The sequence below is a fragment of the Bos indicus genome, chromosome 18 (genome assembly GCF_029378745.1).
Source record: "Bos indicus isolate NIAB-ARS_2022 breed Sahiwal x Tharparkar chromosome 18, NIAB-ARS_B.indTharparkar_mat_pri_1.0, whole genome shotgun sequence".
NCBI classification, from domain to species: Eukaryota; Metazoa; Chordata; class Mammalia; order Artiodactyla; family Bovidae; genus Bos; species Bos indicus.
Window position 1 is genome coordinate 64772385 of NC_091777.1, and position 24107 is coordinate 64796491.

Below are 24107 nucleotides of genomic sequence, written 5' to 3' on the forward strand. Positions count from 1 at the left end.
GTCCGACTCTGTGCGACCCCATAGACAGCAGCCCACCAGGCTCCCCCGTCCCTGGGATTCTCCAGGCAAGAACACTGGAGTGGGTTGCCATTTCCTTCTCCAGCGCATGAAAGTGAAAAGTGAAAGGGAAGTCGCTCAGTCGTGTCTGACTCTCAGCGATCCCAAGGACTGCAGCCCACCAGGCTCCTCCGTCCATGGGAGTTTCCAGGCAAGAGTACTGGAGTGGAGTGCCATTGCCTTCTCCACATCAGTCCTTAGGGAAATTTAAATCAAAACCATGATGACTTGCCATTTCACACCCACAAAAATGGCTGGAATCAAAAAGTCAGACAAACTGTTGGTGAGGATGTGGAGACGCTGAACCTCATACATTGCCAGTGGGAATTTAAAACGAAGTAGCTGCCTTGCGGAAACATTCCAGACATTCCTTAAAAAGCTAGAGTTACTACATGACCCAGCAATTGCAGTCATAGATGTATATATACCTAAGAAAAATGAAAACACACATCTATGCAGAAACTAGTACACAAATGGTTCATAACAGCCATTAATAACAGCTCATTAATAATAATGATGGTTGGAACATTATTCATGATGGCCAGAGTGCAAACAACCCAAATGCCCTTATTATTCAGTCATCAACTGTAATAAAAGCAATGATGTACTGACACCAAGCTACAAGGATGAACCTTGAAAACATTACACTATGTGAAAAGCCAGTCACAAAAGACTACGTATTGTATGAGCCCATTTGATATGAAATATCCAGAATAGGCAAAAATGTCAGAGAAAGTAAATCCGTGGTTGTTTGGGCTGAGGGGAGGAAATGAAGAATGAGCAGGAACATCAGGCTTTCTTCTTTGGTGATGAAAATGTTTCAAGTTTAGGTCGTGCTGATAGTTACACAACCCTGTGAATATGCTGAAATACCTCCAAAGAAGAGCTTCCCTGGTGGCTCAGACGCTAACGAACCTGTCTGCAATGTGGGAGACTTGGGTTCGATCCCTGGGTCAGGAAGATCCCCTGGAAAAGGAAATGATGACCCACTCCAGTATTCCTGCCTGGTAAATTCCATGGACAGAGGAGCCTGGTGGGCTACAGTCCATGGGGTCACAAGGGTCGGACGAGACTAACACGTTAGCCACTGAAGAACGAAAGGGAGGGGACCCTGAGAGTAGGGCAGAACGTCCTCAGCTCCCGCAGCGCCTCTGTTCTCGCACTCCTCCTTTGCTCCTCCCCCTCATTTAAACGCCCAGAACTACAGCTCAGGGAGTGGAGCGCTCCTTCACATACAACATTTAAGGGGGCACCAAAAACCCAAACAGAAAAATAAAGATCAGTGTAAAAAGTTCATTATGAACAAAAAACATCAAAATCTTAGAGACAAGATCTGGCTACTTTATTAAACCAAGAAGTGACTGAGCACAGCAAGGCTGAACTTCACAACCTTGAGAACCTACAGTCCAGAAGACAGTTGCAGATTCGAAGCATCTGATTATCGGCGAGCGCTCTAAAGTGACTACTTTTGTTTTTGTAGCCAGTTATCTGTGAGGAGCTAAATTTGAGACTACAAAGATATCCTGTTATCAATCTTCAGCAACAGCTTTAGAATCAGGATGGCTGAAGATATCTTATAGATCTATCATTCCTTCTACATTCACTGGTTGAAATTCTGTAAGTTCTTTCTCTTCTCATTCAGTCATCATTTTAGTATGAATATATGAAATATGTTCACTTATACTGTTACTCTGGAGGAGGCCATGGCACCCCACTCCAGTACTCTTGCCTGGAAAATCCTATGGACAGAGGAGCCTGGTAGGCTGCAGTCCATGCGGTCACTAAGAGTCGGACACGACTGAGCGACTTCACTTTGACTTTTCACTTTCATGCATCAGAGGAGGAAATGGCAACCCACTCCAGTGTTCTTGCCTGGAGAATCCCAGGGACGGGGGAGCCTGGTGGGCTGCCGTCTATGGGGTCACACCGAGTCGGACACGACTGAAGCGACTTAGCAGCAGCAGCGCACTGTTACTCTAATTATACTGACGCTCAGATTGTCATAGTTATGCCCACAAAAGCCCTCCTCAAATGGAATCCTGGAGAATATGCTTCAAAGAGCTTCAACAAATATCTACATCCATGTGATCACCAACTCAATCAAGATATGCAAGATTTCCATCATCCCCCAAATTCCCCTTCCATTCCTTTTCCAACTTTCCCTGAACCTGTGGACCACAGCAACCACTGATCTTTCTGTCCCTACAGTTTTGCACATTCTAGAATTTCCCTTTAAATAGATACATGCACAGCTTAAGAACTCAGGGAGACTCCTGTGCATATTTCTGGAGCTCTTTCTCCGAGTACCTCCCTCCCATCCTTCCTTCCTCTTCCACACTCCGCTTGGCAAATTTCAGTTACCTGAGTTTCCCCAGCTCTGCTGTTTGTCTCACTTTAGGAAATCTGGTGTGCTCTGCCTGCGTTCCTCCTTCCTGTATTGTCTGCAATATGCGTCCAGAGAGAAAGCCGTTGCTGCTGTAGAAGTCATTTATTCTCCCCTCTCTCAGGGACCAAAGTCTCGCATTCCCAGGTGTCCAGTACCTGAAAAGACTTGTTTCCTACATATTATCTAGTTTTCTATTTGTATATAAAGTGGTATGGCAAGTTTTGTACTATATAAGACCACTGCACTTGTGGGCAGGGGATCCTCTGTGATATGTTTTTAGCATCTCCCCACTTTTGGGCATAAGAAGATATTCCATTCTCATTTTGTACTTTCCCTGCCATCATCCTGGAATCAGACATCACCCCAATAAGCTTTGGTTCCTTTTTATTAGAGAATAGTATTTAGAGACCAAGGTCTGCTTATTGCACTGAGGCATCATTGCTTCCACGCTCCTTCACCAAATAGAGAAGTAGAAAATTATACAAACACACACTTAAAAAAAAAGAGTAAGACTAATTAATTCAAATCAACTTTTATTTTAGAAGTTTTTGATTTACAGAAAAACTGCAAAGATAGTACAGAAGGTTCCCACATACTCTGCACCCAGTTTTGGTTAATTTTTTTTAACAATTAATGAACCAACACGGATGCATTATTATTAAAGTCCACACTTTCTCTCTCCCACTTTATCTGATGTCCTCCGGTTTTTCCAGGATCTCACTCAGGATACTTATTTTTAGTTGTGTCTCAGTAGGCCCCTTCTAGTTGTGATGGTTTCTCAGACTCTCCTTGTTTACAGTGACCGCCCTCCACTTTCGTGGCGTTCAGGGCAGGCGTTTTGTCCGGTGTCCACGGACTGCCATTTGTCTGCCATGCTGTCATCAAAAGGAGGCTCTGTGTTTTGGGAGGAAGATCATAAAGGCCAAGTGCCACTTCCACCGCATCTATCATGAGTACCTGATCTTAGCATGCCATTACTATGGGTGTTAACACTGATCTCAGTGAGCTGCACAAACCTATTTTTAATCATGAGTGCGCACCAACTCAACATCATGGGGTGGTTCTTTATCTTCTGTTATCCTTTATTTATATCTCTCTTTTCCCACAGTAAAACATTGGCCACCAACAAATCAACGCATTTATTCAGTTGCTCAATTCTAAAGAAGCCAATGCTGGGAACAATTGAGGGCAGGAGGAGAAGGGGACAACAGAGGATGAGATGGTTGGATGGCATCACCGACTCAATGAACATGAGTTTGAGCAAGCTCTGGGAGACAGTGAAGGACAGGGAAGCCTGGCGTGCTGCAGTCCATGGGGTCGCAGAGTCAGGCATGACTTGGCAACTAAGCAATAACAATAATGCACATAAAATAGTTTCCAAATCACGATTCCAAAGCGATTATGAAAAACAATCTGCTAAATTGAGTTCAGAGGCTGCATTTTTTGGCTTTTGGTTTTTACTTATTAGGAATGTTAGCTCCTCATCTGAGATTCATAAACTTGTAAAAATTTTGTCATTTGTGTTTCGCCTTTGCTTACGGTGTATCTTGCCTTACGTAGGTGCTTTAGTTTTTTTTTTGTTTTTAATTTTATTTTTTAACTTTACAATATTGTATTGGTTTTGCCATATATCAACATGAATCCGCCACGGGTATACACATGTTCCCCATCCTGAACCCTCCTCCCTTCCCTACCATCCCTCTGGGTCATCCCAGTGCACCAGCTCCAAGCATCCAGTTTCGTGCATCGAACCTGGACTGGCGACTCGCCTCACACACGATATTATACATGTTTCAATGCCACTCTCAAGTTCTCAAGTGCAGCAGTCTTTTATTACATCTGGATTTTTAAGTCAGAAAGTCTTTCCACACATCCAAGTCATAAGGGAATTCACCTCTGTACATGTCTGCTGTTTAAATTAGAACTCAAGCCAATTTGGAGTTTATTCTTTTGCATTATGTGAGGTATTAATATAATTTTATTTTTTTCCAACTGACTATCCAGTTATTCCACAAGCTTTTTTATTAAAAAATCCATTTTTATCCCAATGATATGCTACATTTATATACAGTAGATTTCCCTCTGCACTTGATATTTCTGGACAGTCTAGTCTCTCCCACCTAACAATTCATGAACCGATACCACACAGTAGTTACAATTATAGACCCTCTTTAATATGTTTAATATCTGGTCATGTTAGCATACTTTATAGCTTTCCTTTCTCAGAATGTTCTTAGCCATTTTTGCAAGTTTACTTTTTACTTTGAGCTTTAGTATCAACCTATTTCCAATGGAGAAACAGTACTGGTATTTTTATTGGGTTTAAATTACATTTTGAAACTAACTTAGAGAAAAGCATTCTTCAGACGTGCAACAACGTCTTCAGAAAAACGTTTCAAGAAGGCAGATGCAAGAGGGCGTATTCTAGGACAACTCAGAGGCCAGGGCGCTGGGCTGGGTCTGGCTCAGGAGTGTATCACCCTGCACAGAAATGCTTTCCTCATTCACAGGCCAGGTTTAACAGGGTCTCAGCCGGGGGCAGGAGGAGAAGGGGACGACAGCGGATGAGATGGCTGGATGGCATCACCGACTCTATGGACGTGAATCTCAGTGAACTCCGGGAGTTGGTGATGGACAGGGAGGCCTGGCGTGCTGCAATTCATGGGGTCGCAATGAGTCGGAAATGACTGAGCGACTGAACCGAACCGAACTGAGCAGACCCACTGGACTTCCCACCATATCAGAACATTATGTTCCGGGATGGGCAAAGTTCAGGGCTTCTCACGCTTTCACAAACCAAAGTTGAACTACCTGTAGCTAGAGATCTAAGCCGAGAAATATCATCTCATAACAGAAAACTCTTTGACATCTCCTTCAAAACCTTTTTGCTGATTCTGTATTTTCCTTCATAATCTGCAAGTATTTCAGCATTTTTTTTACAATGTTTTAAAACTGTTTAGTCCCTAAGTCGTGTCGGACTCTCGGCGACCACATGGAGTATATGGCCCACCAAGTTTCTCCATCCATGGGATTCTCCAGGCAAGAATACTTGGGCGGGTTGCCATTTCCTTCTCCAGGGGATCTCTTTGACACACGGATCGAATCCGCGTCTCCTGTCCGGCAGGCCCATTCTTTACCACTGAGCCACCTGGCCAATACTTTGGCCACCTGATGTGAAGAGCCCATTCACTGGAAAAGACCCGTATGCTGGGAAAGATGGAGGACAGGACAGGCGACGACAGAGGACAGGATGGTTGGATGGCATCAGTGACTCGATGGACAGGATTTGAGATAAGTCCGGGAGATAGTGAAGGGCAGGGAACCTGGAGTGTTTGGGGTCGCAAAGAGTCGGACACGACTGAGCGACAACAACGTTTTAAAATTAGTTACCAAATGAACTCTCGGGCTTTTTCCTCCCTCCAAGCCTTCCAGTAACATGGCTGTTCCACGGCGACGGTGATTTAATAGTGGGATTTGTTTCATATACTAATTTTACACACACAAACATGTACCCGGCGTTTAACGGTCCCAGTCACACACTCAACGACCGGGTCAGAACCGAACACAGCTCACGCGGGTACGGCCACGCCCACACTCACCTGCATCAGGGAGACACCCACGCGAGGAGAGCGCGCCGGATGCCCAGGTACTCACCCGGCGACCCACGAAACCCACAAGGCTCCTTCGTTTCCCAGACGATTTCCCACGCACCGACCTACGCACGAGCCCCGCCCACTCGAAGCATCGCGAGACGCGCTCCTTGGGTCCGGCCTTGAGGACGGAGACTACGTTTCCCAGAACACACTGCGGCGCCTGTCCAACCGCGACGCAGCCTCGGCAGTGCTTTGTGCGTCTGCGCCATCTTCCGGCTCCTGAGGCCACTGGTACGGACGGGGAAGCGCACCCGGGGCTGCGGGGGGCGCGGCCGAGGGGGCACCTGGACCAGAGGAGCTGGCAGGTGAGGGGCTCCGGAGCTTACCAGGAGCCCCGGGGTCTGCGCCCAAGTGGGCGCTGCGGCCGGGCGGGTCACGGGCCTGGAAAGAACGGGAACGTCTCGTTTCGCCGTCGGTCTGCGGCTTTCCGGGCTCCGGACTACACTCCCCATCGGCCCCCGCGGCGCGCCCTGCTGTCGCCCCCTGTTGCCGTCAGGGCTCATAGCCCGGGACCCCTTAGGTGGGTGTGCCTGTTGGGGTTCCGGCCACCAGAAAGTGCTTGCTTATGGATGTTTTGCATTTTTCTTATGCATCCTTTTAAAAATTTGGTGTGAAGTCTTGTCTCATGAGACTTTCAGAGCTGGAAGACCCCTGAAAATTTGGAACCTCTAGTTTACAAGCAGCGACTTGGAAACATTTTAGAGGATCTTGTTCAAAATTTGTCCAACCATTGGGGCTTACCTTGTGGCTCAGCTGGTAAAGAATCCGCCTGCAATGCGGGAGACCTGGGTTCGATCCCTGGGTTGAGAAGATCCCCGGAGGAGGGAAAGGCAACCCCCTCCAGTATTCTGGCCTGGAGAATTCCATGGACCCTATAGTCCATGGGGTCCCAAAGAGTTGGACACAACTGAGCGACTTTCACTTCCATGGTACATTCATGGGAAGATGGCTGAGTAAATCACTGGCCACCCCTGTAATGAAATAGTTACAGCGAATGTAAATTATGCTTTAAAGAAAGTTGTCATAAGGAAAACGTCCTTCTACATGACATTAAGGAACAGTGGGCTTCCCCAATAGCTCAGTGGTAAAGAATCTACCTGCAATGCGGGAGACACGGGTTCGATCCTGGTTGGGAAAGATTCCCCTGGAGAAGGAAATGACAACCCACTCCAGTATTCTTGCCTGGAGAATCCCATGGACAGAGGGGCCTGGTGGGCTACAGTCCATGGGTCGCAAGAGTCCTACACTACTTAGCGACTAAACAAAATCATTATTCCGTTTACACATTAAGTATTGGTTACATGTTGGGCAATGTCCTAAGCTCTTTTATAAAATACTACTGTTTTACTGATGAACTCAGAAAGTGGTTAAATGGCATCATTCTTAATACTTGGATGTTTTCCATTCCAGTTTAGTTTGGGGGGGGGAGGGGAGCGATGTTAGCCTGCCTGTCAGTAGGTGGGCGGGTTTGACTTCTGTTGCTGAATGTTACCTTGTTGTAGAAGGGATCCAGTTGCAAATATATTTGTCGGTTGATGTTGTCCCACATGACTTTTGATAGTTGCTTGACATCCATCATATGATTCAACCACTCACCTACTTGTGAACTGTTATGTACTAATCTTGATTCTGTTTTTCAGCAAATGCTATGCCCAAAGCTTCGCTCACTTACATCTCTGTGCAGAGGCTTATTTATGGTGGAGAACTGGGCCTGCCCCATCTATTTGCCCACTGCAAACATCTGTTGCCTCAAGGCAGGGTCTGCACAATGGTGCCTGCCAGACCTTAGGTAGGGCTGTAGGGTTCTTTATTAATTAGAACGTTAGGTTAAGAGCCAGGGAGACCTCCAAAGGTGTTACAGTGTGGGCATGAGAGTATTAAACGGTGTGGTTCTGGGAAGGTCTCACTGAGCAGATCAGGGAGGCTGTGCTCCCTAGCCCGAGGACAGCCTTCCTGGTCCCAGGGACCCGGTCCTGTCGCTGGACCAGGTCTGTGCATCCCCACCTCAGATCGCATCAGTACCAAGGTGGAGCTGGGAAAGGCTCCCTGTAATTGGGGAGTGGGGAGGAGAGGTGGGCAGTGTCACTGTGCACTTTCTGGGAGCCGTGAGGCAAGCCTGGCCTCTCATATGATTGCTCTTTCCCCCCCAGGTCTGTCATCTCAGGACTCTGCCCTTCCCCAAGAGACAAACCAAGAGGAGGCCGCAGCAGCGGCATGAAATCCTGACAGTCATGTCCCTCGTGAGTTTTCAAATCATGTAAATATTTGTTTTCCTTATCCTGAAGTTTCCCACCTGGGTTCCACCCAAGAATCTGCTTCTCAGAGGCTCCCTCCCCCTTGGCCCCATCCACGCTGACCAGTGCCCACGTGGATTCATCCTATATAGCATTTTATGTCTTCTGATGGCTTGGTATTCTGCTGGGAGGCCAAAGGGAGAAGAAATCTATTTCCTTATATAAAATGAGAACATGCCTTACAAGAACTGAGATTTGATGAAATGGAGATGAATACTGATGAGAGATCACACACACAAAATCAGGGGAGTTGGTATTGGTTGGGCTCAGTTTCACTGTGGGGTCACCATCTCCTATACTGACAGCTGGGTGTGTAACTGAAGTTTATCTGGGCATCTATGAGATTAAATGCCCGCATTAAGGTCCAGTTTGAGGCTGAACAGAGCATGTGAATCTCGGTCATTCTCCACCAGCTTCTTCAGCTTAAGAGCAGGAGCAGTGCAGAGCTGGGACTGTAAGACAGTTAGTTAGATGGATGCATTGCTCCGAATCTGGATAGTCATAGTTTTGAAAGAACAGAAAGACCTTAGAGACCTCTGCATCCAAAGTAAAAGAATGGTTGAATCAGTTATTTCACTTGATAGTAAATTATGCAGCTAATAAAAGTAGTCATCACTCAAGATTTTTCCCATAAGGAAAAATTTGTGTGACGTTTTCATATAATGATGAGCCTGTGTCTTCAAGCAGTTCCTGACAAACGAAAATTCTGTTTTCTAAGATAAAACACCGGGCTTCCCAGGTGGCTCAGCGGTAAAGAATCCACCCGCCAATGCAGGAGACGCAGGTTCCATCCCTGGGCCAGGAAGATTCCCCTGGAGGAGGAAATGGCAAACCACCCTGAAAAAGTCGTGGACAGTTTTTTCCTTGCCTGAAAAAGTCCATGGACAGAGGAGCCTGGGGGGCTACAGTCCATGGGGTCACAAAGAGTCAGACATGACTCAGCATGCACAAGATATTAAGTATTTCTTTTAATAAAATATTTTGAGGAAAGACTACCCCAAAATTGTTGGGTTTTGTTGCTGTTACTCCGTAGAAGTACAGATGGCAGGCCTCACACGAGAGTTTATCATGTGCCAAGCACAGGGTGGGCAATATGCTCGACTACGCCGTCCTAACCGGGAAGACTCGATTTGGCTGGATTTAATTTTCCTCCTAGGCCCGAGTACACAAGCTTTGGTTTGTAGTAGAAAGGAAAGTTCAAGAGTACTTGAAGCTGTCTCACCTGTGCTCATCTTTCCCTGTCACCTGTCACGTCACGTGCCCCCAGCCCCAGCCTTCTTTTTCACCAGGACACACCATTCCTGCAGAGACCTCCTCCATCGCCTCTCATCCCATGGAAAGATGTTGCCTTGAAATATGCTTATACATACCTGCCTGTTGTTCCAGGGGTCAGACTTATTCAGGGATGTGGCCATAGTCTTCTCCCAAGAAGAATGGGAACAGCTGGCACCCACTCAGAGGGATTTGTACAGAGACGTGATGTTGGAGACCTATAGCAACCTGGTCTCCCTGGGTAAGGTCTGTTACTTTGGAGGTTACCCCAGGCCACATGGGTTCCTTGTCAACGTTGAGGGTCTTTTGAGAGGTTAAAGGGCAGCTCCTTGGCCTGAAGCTGCATCTGCCCCAACCGTCATGTGACTCTCCTATTCCCTTGGCCCTTCTTGCCTGTCTTGCTTGTTAACCAGGCCCTGGTCTGAATTCCGAGGCCCCACAGCATAACCGGGTGGCATGTTTTTCTCTGACATCCAGGTCTTGCCATTTCCAAACCTGATGTGATCTCCTTCCTGGAGCAAGGCAAAGAGCCCTGGACGGTGGAGGAAGTGGTGACAGAAGGCCTGTGCCCAGGTGAGTGGGGCATGTGTGGGAAGAGAGAACGCACTGTGGTTGACTGCCCAGCAGGCTGGTGAGGAGACAGGCACTTTGAGCTGGAGCTCAACTTCAGTACAAGCTGGAGCACCCCGGGCTCAGACCTGGGCCTCTGCTGCGTATGTCTGTTCCCCAAGACCTTCTCCAGGACCGTGCGATACACACCGTTCACACCTGTGCTGGCTAAGGAGGAGCCACTGGCCACACGTGGCCCTGGAAATTTAAATTCACTATAAGCAGATACATTTTTTTAAATTTTATTTTATTTTTAAACTTTACGATATTGTATTGGTTTTGCCAAATATCGAAATGAATCCGCCACAGGTATACACATGTTCCCCATCCTGAACCCTCCTCCCTCCTCCCTTCCCCCACCATCCCCTGGGTCGTCCCAGTGCACTAGCCCCAAGCATCCAGCATTGTGCCTCGAACCTGGACTGGCAGCTTGTTTCATATATGATATTATACGTATTTCAATGCCATTCTCCCAAATCATCCCACCCTCTCCCTCTCACACAGAGTCCAAAAGACTTCTCTATACATCAGTGTCTCTTTTGCTGTCTCGTATACAGGGTTATTGTTACCATCTTTCTAAATTCCATATATATGCGTTAGTATACTGTATTGGTGTTTTTCCTTCTGGCTTACTTCACTCTGTATAATAGGCTCCAGTTTCATCCACCTCATTAGAACTGATTCAAATGTATTCTTTTTAATGGCTGAGTAATACTCCATTGTGTATATGTACCACAGCTTTCACATTTTTTTTTTTTGGCTATGCGTCCAGGTTTGTGGAATCTTCGTGCCCTGACTAGATACTGCACCCAGGCCCTAGGCAGTAAAAGCATGGGCGTCCTAATCCAGGAGATTATGGGCGTCCAGGAATCCAGGGGATTTCCTACAATTACATCCATTTCAAAATTCAGTACCTCAGTTGCACTTGACGCATTCCAGGCGTTCAGTAGCTGTTTTGTGGCCTGTGGCTACTCTACTGGACAGTGCACATACAGAATGTTTCCATCACCGGATAAAGCTCTACCTTCAGCTTCAGCTTCTCCCTGAACGCAGTACCTGTACCCTGTCAGCCCCACTTGGATGTCCAGCAGACACCTTGAACTGACGTCCCAAAGGGAGTCCTTGGTGGTCGTTCCCGACAGGTATACCCCTCCCCGTTTCTTCTGCACATCAGTACTAGGGCACTCTGCCCGACTTGCTTAAGTCAAAACTGCTGAAGCATCCCTGGCCTTTCCATCTCACACACATATTCAGTCTGTCAGCAGATCCTGTTAGCTCTGCCTCAGAATATATCCAGAATTTAACCACTTCTCACCAACAAGCAACACTGCTACCTCCCACATTCCCCCACCACGTGGAAGTGCAGTGGCCTCCTCCCCCACGCTGCATCCACTCTTGTCCACCGCAGGGCAGTCTCCGCACGGCAGCCAGAGTGTGAGTGCGTGCTGTGTGCACATTTCCTGATGTCAAACAGTACTGTGTTATACGTGTGTGGCGGGGGGGCTCCTCTGTGCGTGTGTGTGTGTGTGTGTGTGTGTGTGTGTGTGTGCGTGTGTGTGTGTGTGCGTGTGTGTGTGTGCGTGTGTGTGTGTGTATTCGTACGTGCTCAGTCGTGTCCGACTCTGCAGCCCCATGGACTAGAGCCCGCCAGGCTCCTCTGTTCTGAGATTCTCCAGGCAAGCATACTGGAGTGGGCTGCCATTTCCTGCCCCGAGGATCGGGCCCACGTCTCCTGTGTCTCCTGCACTGGCAGGCGGATCCTTTACCCCTTTGCCACCTGGGAAGCCCTTCTCAATCTTCAGCGAGGGTGTATTACATCTCTGCTCACAGCTTGCCCACGGCTTCCTGTCTCACTCAAGAGACCAGCCTGAATCTATCCCATGGCCTAGAAGGCTCTGTCTGTACTGTAGCCATCAGCCACACGTGGTGTGGCTTTTAACTGAAACTTTTAACTAAAATGAAGAGTAAAGTTCCATGTCACAGCTGCCCACGCCACACTTCAGCTGCTGAGTAGCCGTGAGCAGCTAGGGGCCGCCCCAGTGGATAGTGCAGAACAGGCGCTTTCAGTGATCCCGCAGCTTCTGTCGGCCCGCGGTGCTCTCTAATCTGTCGCCTGCCTCCACCCTGAGTCCATCTCGCACCACCCCATGTTGCTTGCTGGGTTACAGCCACACCAGCCTCTCTTGCTGTTCGATTCACATAGAGTTTGGCAGATGTCTTCTTTCAAGGTCCAGACAGGACATATTTCAGGTTTTGCCAGCTATCTGGTCTGTGTCACAGCTACTCAGCTCTGCTGTAGGGGCACGAGAGCGGACAATGTGAGTCCACACGCGTCGGCTTCGACGCATCAAGTGCATTCCTGTTTTGAGGCTTTGTCCCCAGCTGTCCTTTTTTGCCTGGGGTGCTCCTGCTCTGGATGGGGGGTTTCTCACCCTCAGCGGTGGGATAATTCTTTGTCGGGGAGCTAGCTGAGGCGGGAAGAGGGGATGTCATTCTATGCATGGCAGGATGTTTAGCAGCCTCCCTGGCCTCCCCTCAGTTGTAAAGCCAAAAAAGTCTCCAGACATTACCAGATGTTCCCGAGGGGGTGTGTGTGTGGGTGTGGGTGTGTGTGTACGCATGCGTGTGTGCGCAAAACCTTCCCTGATGAGACTCAAAGCCACCATGTGACACGGGAGCAAATTCACGTCCATAAGGAGTTTCTGCAACATGCAGTGTACTAGAAGAGAATTTTAAGTGGGAAGTTAAGAAGCAAGCAGGACCCCTGGGCGTGAGGGAGGTCAGGTATGGGATGAGCATGGGGAGAGGGGGCCGTGTGCTGCCCTGTAACCCAACACGTTCAGGTTCCGGGAATCAGGACACGGACGTCTGGGAGGCTGTTGTTCCTACCACACCAAGGATGTCAGAGCACAGATTTTTGCTTTTGTCCTCTGAGTTCTGATAGTGTGTGTTTGAGGCGCTCAGTTTGTTGACTCCTTTGTCCTGTGGGTTGTGTCATATGGTTAGGCGTCTCCTATGATTTTTTCCTAGCTTATTTACGATGAAATTTATGATTCATATTGAATTTTTCCTAGTGTAAGATGTGATTTCATATTACTTTACAGATTATCCAGTTATTCAGACGTTATTTATCAGTTCGTCTCTTCATCACTCATGTATAAAGCCACCTTTGTCATCTGCTGTATCATCTGCACGCCTGAATCTGTTTTTGGACTTTCTGTTGTAGCCCATCAATCTCTAACCATGTGTCTATACCATTACTGTTTTAGGTTATTAAGGGTTTAAATGTTTTATGTATCTGGTATTAGTCCCTCTTCATTCTTGTTTTTCAGAATTTTCCTGGCTGTTCTCATTTACGTTTCTATCTAAATCTTAGAATCAGAATACTTGCTTTCAAAAAAAATCATGCATTTTTTCCCTACTGTAATCACTGTAAATATATAGATTAATTTAAGAGAAAACTGATTTTATCATGTGGAGTCTCCTATTGAAGAACATGACAGGCTTTTCCCTTCCTTTATGACTATACCTGATGAAGATTTTCACTTTTTTTTTATAAAGATTTTGTGTGTCTTATTACATTTATTCCTAGGTAGTTTATATTTATTGCCGTTGAAAATGGCATAATCTATAATATGAATTAATACAGCATTCATCCATATTATACTCCAACTGGTTATTTTCTAATATGACAAAAGCTATTCACATCTTCAGATGAATTTTGTAGCTGACCCAATTTATTGAATTTTCTCATTGTTTATGACAGTTTTTTAATGTAACTCTCTTGAGCTTTCCAAGCATTTGATTTTATATATATATATAATATGTGTATATATATATGTAAATGGTGATATTTTTACATTTTTTTATTTTACAGGTTTTTTTCTCTTGTCTGACTAGGATGCTGATTATGTAGTACCTCCAGAACAGTATTAAGAGGGGTTTTACATACTAATCTTGTTCTTGACCTTAACAGGAATATTTTTAGTAACTTTTATTAAGCATAATATCAGCCATAGGAATGACATAGGGATTTTTCTTCGCTTAAAGAAGCAACTACTTTTTCATATTTTATTAAGTGTTTTTTTCTTTCAATCCATAAAATATGGATTACATGAATAGATTTCCTAATACCAAACTCTGAATACTGAATCTCATGCCTGTTGGCCATCTGTATGTGTTCTTTGGAGAAATGTCTATTCAAATCCTTTGCCCATTTTAAAATCAGGTTATTTTTTTGTTGAGTTTTAGTTCTTTATATTGTCTGTATATTAACCCTTTGCCAGATACATGATTTGTAGATGTCTTGTCCCATTCTGTAGGTTGCCTGTTCACCCTGTTGATTCTTTCCTCTGACGCACAGAAGTTTTTGGTTTGATGTAGTCCCATCTGTCCAGTCTTACTTCTGGTGGCTGCACTTTTGGTACCATATCTGAAAACTCACAGTCAGATGCCGTGTCATGAAGCTTTTCCCTTGTTTTCTCCTAGGAGCTTCATATCTTAGGTTTAGGTCTTTAATCCATTTTGAGCTGTTTTATTTCATGTAAGGTTGGGGTCCTCCTCCTTTCTTTTGCACGTGGATATCCAGTTTCCTCAGCCCTATTTGTTGAAGAGCTTGTCTTTTCCTCAGTGTGTGGTCTCGGCACCCTTGTTAAAGATCATTTGACCATATGTGTAAGAGTTTATTTCTGCTGTCCCTGTTGTGTTCCACTGGATAAATATCTTCCTTTAGCAGTTCCACACTTTTGATTACTGTAGCTTTTTTAACATGTTTTGAAATTGGAAGTGAAAGAGGCCAACTTTGGCCTCTTTGTTCTTCCAACTTTGTTCTTCCTTTTCAAGATTGTTTTGGCCATTAGGGATCCTTGAAGGTTCCATATGAGGAAACCAACCAAAACAAAACCTGCTAAGACTATCCATAAGATTTTTAGACATTACCTCATTGGTTGTCAAAAACAGCATCTACTAATGCTAAATTAAAAAACTGCCAGATCTTGTCAGGAAAATGTAAAAATAATACAGAGGACCTCACTATTATTTTTGCTATTCTGCAACTTTACAAGGAGAAGAGAAGCTAAAAGTTAGAAAATCAGTACTATCTTTGTAAAGTTATTTCAAATATATGATTCGAGATGGCTTAATTTACATGAGTGCAAAAGTGCTCATGGAATAAACACTGTACTCTGACTGCCATCACTCAACAGAACTAAACTGTGTCAGCCGTCTTGACAGAATATGCAGCAGTTTGGAGAGAGGCGTGCTTTTAATGGCACGTCCTTAGAGACAGCTCTTCTGGTTTTTTTCCCACATTGCCCAAGACACCAATAATGTGTGACCACTTTAATTCCTAAAACCAGACTTCCACTTGGGCAGAGTTACATGATCCCAAACTCATTTTCTTCTGTCCACCAGGCTGGCTTTAATATTCCATGGCCCACTGCAATCTTTTGGTTGCCCGCCTTCATGCAATGGCAGCCAGATACTGCTGACCACTGAGTAGATGGACCACGGATGCACAGGTGGCCATTGCAATGGCACTGTTTAGAATCTGCCTTCCCACAGTTCTTAGACCACAGTACAGAGACCCATAAAGAGAGTTTCCCTCTTGAACAGTGAAACATGGTGTCTGATCTTTTCACATAGTCTTATAATCACAATTTCGTGTGTATGCATACATTATGGTTGTGGTACAAATTTCTGAGGCAACAGCAGCATCATTCCCACAAAATTGATACTTCTTTTCCAGACTTTTCATCTGTATTGTCAAAATAATTTTTTATTCCAGTAGTTTTTGCTTAATAATGTCACACAAAAAAACATATGCTACCATAAGAAGTAGACATGCCCCCTATAAAGTCCTCTTATGAACACATTCAAAAGCACCCATTTACGTTCCCCATAGTTCCGTGCATGAAGTAGCAACCAATTCTTTAGTATCTGAATGGGACTGATTTCCATGATTGCAGTAAAACAGACCACTGCAGTAGAAATCATGTACCAGGTACATGAATCAAGTTCAGCAACACCATTCAGCCCCTCCTTGCAGTTTGAATAACCAGCAAAGAACATGCTCTTGAAGATGCCACCTCCATTCAATTTGGGCCTAATCTTCCAAACAAGGAACAAGGCTCTCCTTTTTCCCAGGTCACTTTTAGGCAACAGGAGAGTCCAGGAGAGCCTGGTCCAGCTGACATTAGCTGTAGCTGGGGTGTTCAGCTAAATGTCAGAGACAGAAAGCACCACAGCAGAAGCCCACAGCTGTGTCTTCCACTGGACATGTGAGAACAGCCCTGCTGCGCCACCACACCCCTGTCAAGCAGATGCACCATCTCATTCCTCTGGCCAGAGAAATATCTAGTCAACCCTCTTTATCGTTTTTAAAAATCCACTTTATTGAGGTACAATTTATAGGAAAATAAATGCCTGCATTTTAAGCATATTTTAATGACTACAGACAAAGGTATACACTTCTGTGACCACTACCACAGACAAGATAAATTTTCATCACCCTGAAAAGTTCCTGTGTGCTCCTTCCCACACAAACCCCCTAGCCACAAGCAACAAATGAGTCGTTTTCTGTTACTCTTCTGTTTGTCTTTTCTAGGCTTTCACAGAAACGTTCATTTTTTAAAACCATGGTTCAGCAGTGATTGTGCTCCACGTTAACATTTTAGAACTATTCTTAATGATTTCTCTGATCACCTCATTCACGTCAATTTATGGTTTTCCTCTTTCTCTGTTCTATTTGTCCATTTTCTAATTTCTTAATCACATTCAAGAGCATACAGATATTATCTTGAGTCTCAGCTTCCCAGTGTTTACTACAGAAGTTCCTTTTTCTGGAAAAGGAAAAAACAAACACATGCTTGTTTTGTTCTTTTTCAGTGCTGCAGTCCAGGTATGATACTAAGGTATTCTCTCCAAAACAGCAGAGTTATGAAGTACAGTCACCCCCGTGGGAGATAATGGAAAGCCTTACCACTTACGGTCTTGAGTGCTCAAGTTTCCAAGATGACTGGGAATGCAGAAGTCATGCTGACAGGGAAGAGGGAAATCCAGATGGACATCTGAGTCAAATGATGATCGAGAATGAAGAAATACCCACTTTCGACCAGCCAGCACCCCTTACTTTTTATCAGAAAATTCATACAGGAGAAAAACCCTATGGATATAATCAATGTACAAAAGACTTCTGGCAAGAGGACTTCCTTATTAATCATCAAGGGATTCAGACTAATGAGAAGCCCTATAAATGCAAGGAGTGTGGGAAGGCCTTTAAATATGGTTCACGACTAATTCAACATGAGAATATTCATTCTGGCAAGAAACCATATGAATGTAAGGAATGTGGAAAGGCCTTCAATTCTGGCTCAAATTTCATACAACATCAGCGAGTTCATACTGGTGAGAAACCTTATGAATGTAAGGATTGTGCAAAGGCCTTTAGTCGAAGCTCACAGTTGATTGAACACCAACGAATTCACACTGGTGAGAAGCCCTATCAGTGTAAGGAGTGTAGCAAGGCGTTCAATCGGATCTCACATCTTAAAGTGCATCACAGAATTCACACTGGTGAGAAACCCTATGCGTGCAGGGAGTGTGGGGAAACCTTTAGTCATCGTTCTCAGCTGATCCAACACCAGACTGTTCACACCGGCAAGAAACTCTACGAATGTAAAGAATGTGGGAAGGCCTTTAATCAGGGCTCGACTCTTACTCGACATCAGAGAATTCACACCGGTGAGAAACCCTATGAATGTAAGGCATGTGGGAAGGCCTTTAGGGTGAGCTCACAACTTAAGCAACATCAGAGAATTCACACAGGAGAGAAACCCTACCAATGTAAGGTATGTGGTAGGGCTTTCAAACGGGTCTCCCATCTTACTGTACATTACAGAATTCATACAGGTGAGAAGCCATATGAATGCAGGGAATGTGGGAAAGCCTTCAGCCACTGCTCACAGCTGATTCAACATCAGGTAATTCATACTGAGGAAAAGCCCTATGAATATAAGAAACATGGGAGGACTTTAAGTCATGATCCAGCTGCTGTTCAGCATCAGAGAATGCATAATGTAGAAACACAAGTGAACTTAATGAATGTAGAGAAGCCTTCCATCAGCACTTACCCCTTATTAATCATCAGAGAATTTATGTTAGCAAGCAATCATATGAACGGAAGTAACGGGAAGAGTCCATTAGCTTAGGCTAATCACAACTTACTCTTTACATCTTGGAGGAAGACTTGAAGGATGTCATGCAAGTGAGAATTCCTTTATTCAGAGCTTTCTTTTATCCTGAGTAATAAAATTCATATTGAAGAAAAATTATATGGGTGCAACTTTTTTATACCATGATTGTCAAAAGACAGAAAGGTTGGAGAAAATTTTGTCTCTAACACGTTCCAAAGTTACATTTTCTCACCACAGTGTCATAATTTTAACAATAGCCAAAAGTGAGTTTTCTTGGAAATTTGAAAACAAAACTTTATGCCAAATTACTCCTGGGTTAACAAGAAACTAAATCATGCAGTTACCATTGATGGTAATGAAAACAATGAGGAGAGTTTTACATGCCAAGAAATGTGGGATGTGGCTGAAGCTACTTGGGAACTTTTTATGCCTTTAAGTGCATGTAAACATGAAAACCTGAAAGATAGTACTCAAATACATTAAATGTACTACTTAAGAAGCCAGAAAAGAGAATACCAAACACCCTGATGATAGACAATAGGAAACAAAGGCAGAAAAATGATGAAACAGGAATTTGCTATCCTACATTCTCTCCTAAGGCTTCCTAGGTGGCTCAGTGGTAAAAGAATCCACCTGCCAATGCAGAAGCCGAAGGAGACTCAGATTCCATCCCCGAGTCAGGAAGATCTCCTGGAAGAAGAAATAGCAACTGGCTCCAGTATTCTTGTCGGGATAATCCAATAGATGGAGGAGCCTGATGTGCTAACAGTCCATAGGGTCACAAAGAGTCGGTCATGTGAGCTGACTACGCACACATCCTACAATAATCTCATTTTTTGTTTCTCTCTGATCCAAGGGAAATTAGGAGACTGTTTCTTAATTTTCAGGTTGTTTGGATTATCTTTTATAACTTGTCACAGAACAGGTTGGTTGCCTACCTAGCAGCCGTACCCAATTCCCATTCTATTGGCAGCATCTGTGTCTTGTCTTAGACTCTGAAGATGTCAGATGCCAATTTTCAGCCTCCTTTGCAGCTCAAGATGGCCCATCCATTCCAGTGTATGCCCAGTATATTCTAGGGATCTTACAAGGTCTTCAGGGAAAGATCGTCCTCTTTCAGAAGAGACAGATATATTAGGAAGACTCCTCTTCTTTCATTTCTTGCTTTTAAACATTTTTCTCTGAGAACCTGATGCCTGGAGCTGCTGCAGTCATCTTGGAACCAAGAGCAGAAAAGAGAGGACCTCAAAGAGGCTGACCCAGAACCCTAACAACACGGAGTTACAGGGCCAATTTGAAACTGTTTGATGCTTTTGTTATATAAGAAAAATAAATCTTTATTGCTTAACTTTTAGTTGAATATTTTGTAAACTTGCAGCTGAAAGCATTCTAAATGATCAACTTCAAATTTTACTTTATTATCATTGGTAAAGGTGGCCTGCAAGTATTTACTTTTTTGAATAACTTACTAGGAACCCTCGCTTGGTTTTGTCTCAGAGTGATTACTTATGCGTGTGTGAGTTGACGTTCTGCTCAGCCCAGGGTTGGATCAGAGCTCTTTGTGGGTGGTGGGGAGGGTATTTGGTCATTCGGGGGAGGTGAGGGATGAGCAAGTCTTAGCTCTTCTCCTCGGGACTACCTTTCTCAGCAACCATGGCAGCGGGGCCTGTGTCCAGCCCCAAAAGGATCCCAGCCTTCTTGAAGATTCTTGACGTAGGATCCATAGACCCCAGAAATCACTTATGGCTGTGGGCAATTTTGTCTTTTTTTTTTTTTTAATTTGCATTTTCCCTAGGAAGACTGTATTGTGTGGATTATCCACGATTTCTGAGTCTTCCCCAAAATATTGTCAAAGAAAACCAGAACTGGATAGAATCTAAAGTTTCTCAAGGCAAATTTTACCCAGGAATTATTGCCACAGGGCCAGAGGCCTTTGTCCCAAACTGGGCTCCATTCCAAATATAACAAGTGGGGATTTATAGTCAAGGAGCAAGGTGGGGACTCACTAGATGTGCAGTTAACAAAGACAAATCATTGAAGACAAGAGGGAGAATCTGGCTAAATGGACTTAATAGGATTCTTGCTGAAGGCTGTCGAGAGTGAAAAGATGTTAAGGATTGGGGTAGGAGTGGGGAGTCTTGATAAACTGACCCAGCAGAATTCTTGTAAAACTGGACTCAATGGGTTAGGAACAGAACCCAAGATTGGAGCCTTGAGGGCTTGGAGAAGCCTATCTAGTTAGTTCAAGGAGAAAGTCTCTGTGTGTTTAGAGAAAGACTGTTACTGATTGACATGGAGATAAATAGCCTGATAGAGCTATATGCAGATAAAGATATCTCTATCTCTGTATGTATAGATAGCCCCCAACTTCAGTTCAGTCGCTCAGTCGTGTCCGACACTTTGCGACCCCATGAATTGCAGCACGCCAGGCCTCCCCGTCCATCACCAACTCCTGGAGTCTACCCAAACCCATGTCCATCGAATCGGTGATGCCATCCAGCCATCTCATCTGTCGTCCCCTTCTCCTCCTGCCCCCAATCCTTCCCAGCATTAAGATCTTTTCCAGTGAGTCAACTCTTCACATGAGGTGGCCAAAGTATTGGAGTTTCAGCTTCAACATCAGTCCTTCCAATGAACACCCAGGGCTGATCTCCTTTAGGATGGACTGGTTGGATCTCCTTGCAGTCCAAGGGACTCTCCAGAGTCTTCTCCAACAGCACAGTTCAAAAGCATCAATTCTTCAGCACTTAGCTTTCTTCACCGTCCAACTCTCACATCCATACATGACCACAGGAAAAACCATAGCCTTGACTAGGTGGACCTTTGTTGGCAAAGTAATATCTCTGCTTTTCAATGTGCTATCTAGGTTGGTCATAACTTTCCTTCCAAGGAGCAAGTGTCTTTTAATTTCATGGCTGCAATCACCATCTGCAGTGATTCTGGAGCCCAAAAAAATAAAGTCTGACACTGTTTCCCCATCTATTTCCCATGAAGTGATGGGACCAGATGCCATGATCTTAGTTTTCTGAATGTTGAGCTTTAAGCCAACTTTTTCCAACCTAGACAGCATATTAAAAAGCAGACATTACTTTGCCAACAAAGGTCCATCGAGTCAAAGCTATGGTTTTTCCAGTAGTTATGTATAGATGTGAGAGCTTGACTATAAAGAAAGCTGAGCGCCTTAGTATTGACGCTTTTGAACTGTGGTGTTGGAGAAGACTCTTGAGAGTCCCTTGGACTGCAAGGAGATCCAACCAGTCCATCCTAAAGGAAATGAGTCCTGAATATTCATTGGCAGGACTGATGCTGAAGCTGAAACTCCAGTACTTTGGCCACCTGATGCAAACCCAAAGACTCTGATGCTGGGAAAGGTTGAAGGCAGGAAGAAAAGGGGACAATGGAGGATGAGATGGTTGGATGGCATCACCAACTCGATGGACATGAGTTTGAGCAAGCTCTGGGAGCTGGTGATGGACAGGGAGGCCTGGTGTGCTGCAGTCCATGGTGTTGTAAAGAGTCAGACTTGACTGAGCGACTGAACTGAATGTGATATTCATGCAGTAGTAACTGTACTTTGAGTTTTTAATTTTGACCCTTTTCTGAGCTAGCAATATGCTGTATGAGGCTCTCATGATGCTGGGCAACAGCAAGAAGCTCCAGCTCCAGCAAGTTATCTCAGACAGCCAGGATATCAGAAAGGTAAGCAACAGATACACTTAGAATCATTCTGATTTTCACTTTCAATACAGGAGTCAGTAAATTACATGAGATATTCTTTAGTATAAAGTAGGCTTTGTGTTAGATGGCTGTGCTCAACTGTAGGCTAATGCAAGTGGTCTGCGCACATTTAAGGTAGCTGAAGTTAAGCTGTGACGTTCAGTAGGTTAAGTGTATTATTAAATGCTTCTCGACTAAGTATTTTTAACTTACAGTGCGCTTATCAGGCTGTACCCCGTAGTAAGTTGAGGGTGTGTGTAGCGCTGTATCGTAATAGGGTATGTTTTATATATATGGTACTGTAACATGATAAGCGCTTTGTAACTCAGTTAACCCTGAGCAACTTTTTATAGTGCCCTTTCCCTTTATGAAGCAGATTTACCCTTCCCCTCATGGTCATGTGGTCACTCAGCTCTCAAAGTCTAAACACGGTAGTTTTTCCATACCAGGACAGCCCCAAAGATGCAGCCGTCAAGTCCACTGGAGCCGAGTATGTATCGGTGGCTAATTCCCTCCTTCTCCTCCCACACGTATCCACCGGGAGGGATGTGCACAAATTGGAGGACAGCTGTTGGTTAAGACCTTACTCTCAGAATTCATTACCTATCATCTAAGCATCATGATTCCACCAACTTGACTTTGCAGGGAACCGCTAAAGAGTTTGACTGGATTTCGGAAGCAACAGTTTGAGCCTGGTAAAGCTGGAAACAGGTCTGAGTTACTTCTGAAACATCACCTTCCCGATTTGTCTAGCCACGCTCGTTACCCTCCTCTGTCAATGTCCCCTCAAGGGCCTAGGCATTTGGATAGCAATTGCGCGACTAGGTTCCATTTATTTTTCACATGGAAAGTTTAGCAATTCTAAGTCAAGTGTGATCAATTGTTGCAAAAAAGGGAGTAATTGTTGGTGGTGAAGAGACAGCGGCCTAAGAGGTGAGCCATTGTGGGGGACGGGGGAAGTTCACCTGGTTGGCTTCCAGTTTTTCCTTCTAAACTTTTTTCTCAAAAGGTTTACAGACAAAATGAGGCTCCTTTCACATATGATTTTAGACTGACTTTGTCTCAGGGCTTAAGCTAAGCTGCTCTTATCAGACTCCAAAATATGGTGGCTCAATGTAAGAATTTATTTCCTGGTCGCTGAGTGTCAGCACCTTGATCTCAGAATTCTTCCCAGCTTCTAGAACTGTGAGAAATTTGTTGTTTATAAGCAACCCAGTCTGTGGCATTAATATTTTGTTCTAGCAGCCCAAATGCACCAAGACACCAGGTGATGTGTTTGGGCAAAAGAGACACACAACATGTACACAGGAGATCATCTGAACAAAATTAGGGCTGGTACTCAGGGCAAACCAGCTTCAGTACTCTTTGAGCCTTGGAGCTCAAGTTTCTGTAGACTTTTGCCTGTTAATTCTGAGTTATTTTTTTTTCCCCAAACCTTTGCCAAAGATTTTTTTGGTGTAAGTTTTATTTTTAAAACACATTTTTAGTGGAAGGGTTGCTCCTAATAACCTGGTTTATCTTCTCCTGAAATCCTGCCCCCCCCCCCCCCACTGCCAATATCTTAAGGTCAGTATTAAGATTATATTTAAAGATTCAAAATATGGGAAATGGGTGCTTATAAAACTGTTAGAAGGGTTACGGGAGCTGGCTCTAAGGCAGGTCTCCAGAAATGCCTCCTCTAATGTGGCAACAGCAAGTCACCAGAAGTGGTGCCTCCTCAGCCACATTAAGGCAGAGACGCGCCTCCAAGCACACACTGCCTCGGCCGTGATCCGGGCTCAGAGACTAAGACGAGGAAACCACCACCGCTGCTGCCAGAAGTGCTTGGATACCGAATTCCAGAGACGAGGCCGGCGCACCGTCACCACCACCGCCTTTTGAGAGTAGCCCACCTGCTATCCCCGTCAGTATTTCATATTGATGAAAT

General features: G+C 44.7%; 1 protein-coding gene across 10 annotated transcripts; it reads left to right on the top strand.

Moving 5' to 3' along the window:
• Positions 1–5998: 5998 nt before the first annotated feature.
• Positions 5999–20497, top strand: ZNF582 (zinc finger protein 582). 10 transcript variants are annotated; one of them, XM_070772364.1, is made up of 6 exons: positions 6254–6327; positions 7737–7885; positions 8247–8336; positions 9777–9903; positions 10140–10235; positions 17157–20497. In XM_070772364.1, exons 3-6 carry the CDS (start codon positions 8328–8330, stop codon positions 18476–18478), a joined length of 1554 nt encoding a protein of 517 aa, XP_070628465.1. In that variant the 5' UTR covers positions 6254–6327; positions 7737–7885; positions 8247–8327; the 3' UTR covers positions 18479–20497. The 10 variants fall into 10 exon arrangements, with proteins under 10 accessions (XP_070628471.1, XP_070628466.1, XP_070628469.1 ...); XM_070772367.1 differs by lacking the exon at positions 6254–6327 and adding an exon at positions 6334–6616 and having other exon boundaries at positions 8247–8353; XM_070772362.1 differs by lacking the exon at positions 6254–6327 and adding an exon at positions 6334–6616.
• Positions 20498–24107: the final 3610 nt, after the last annotated feature.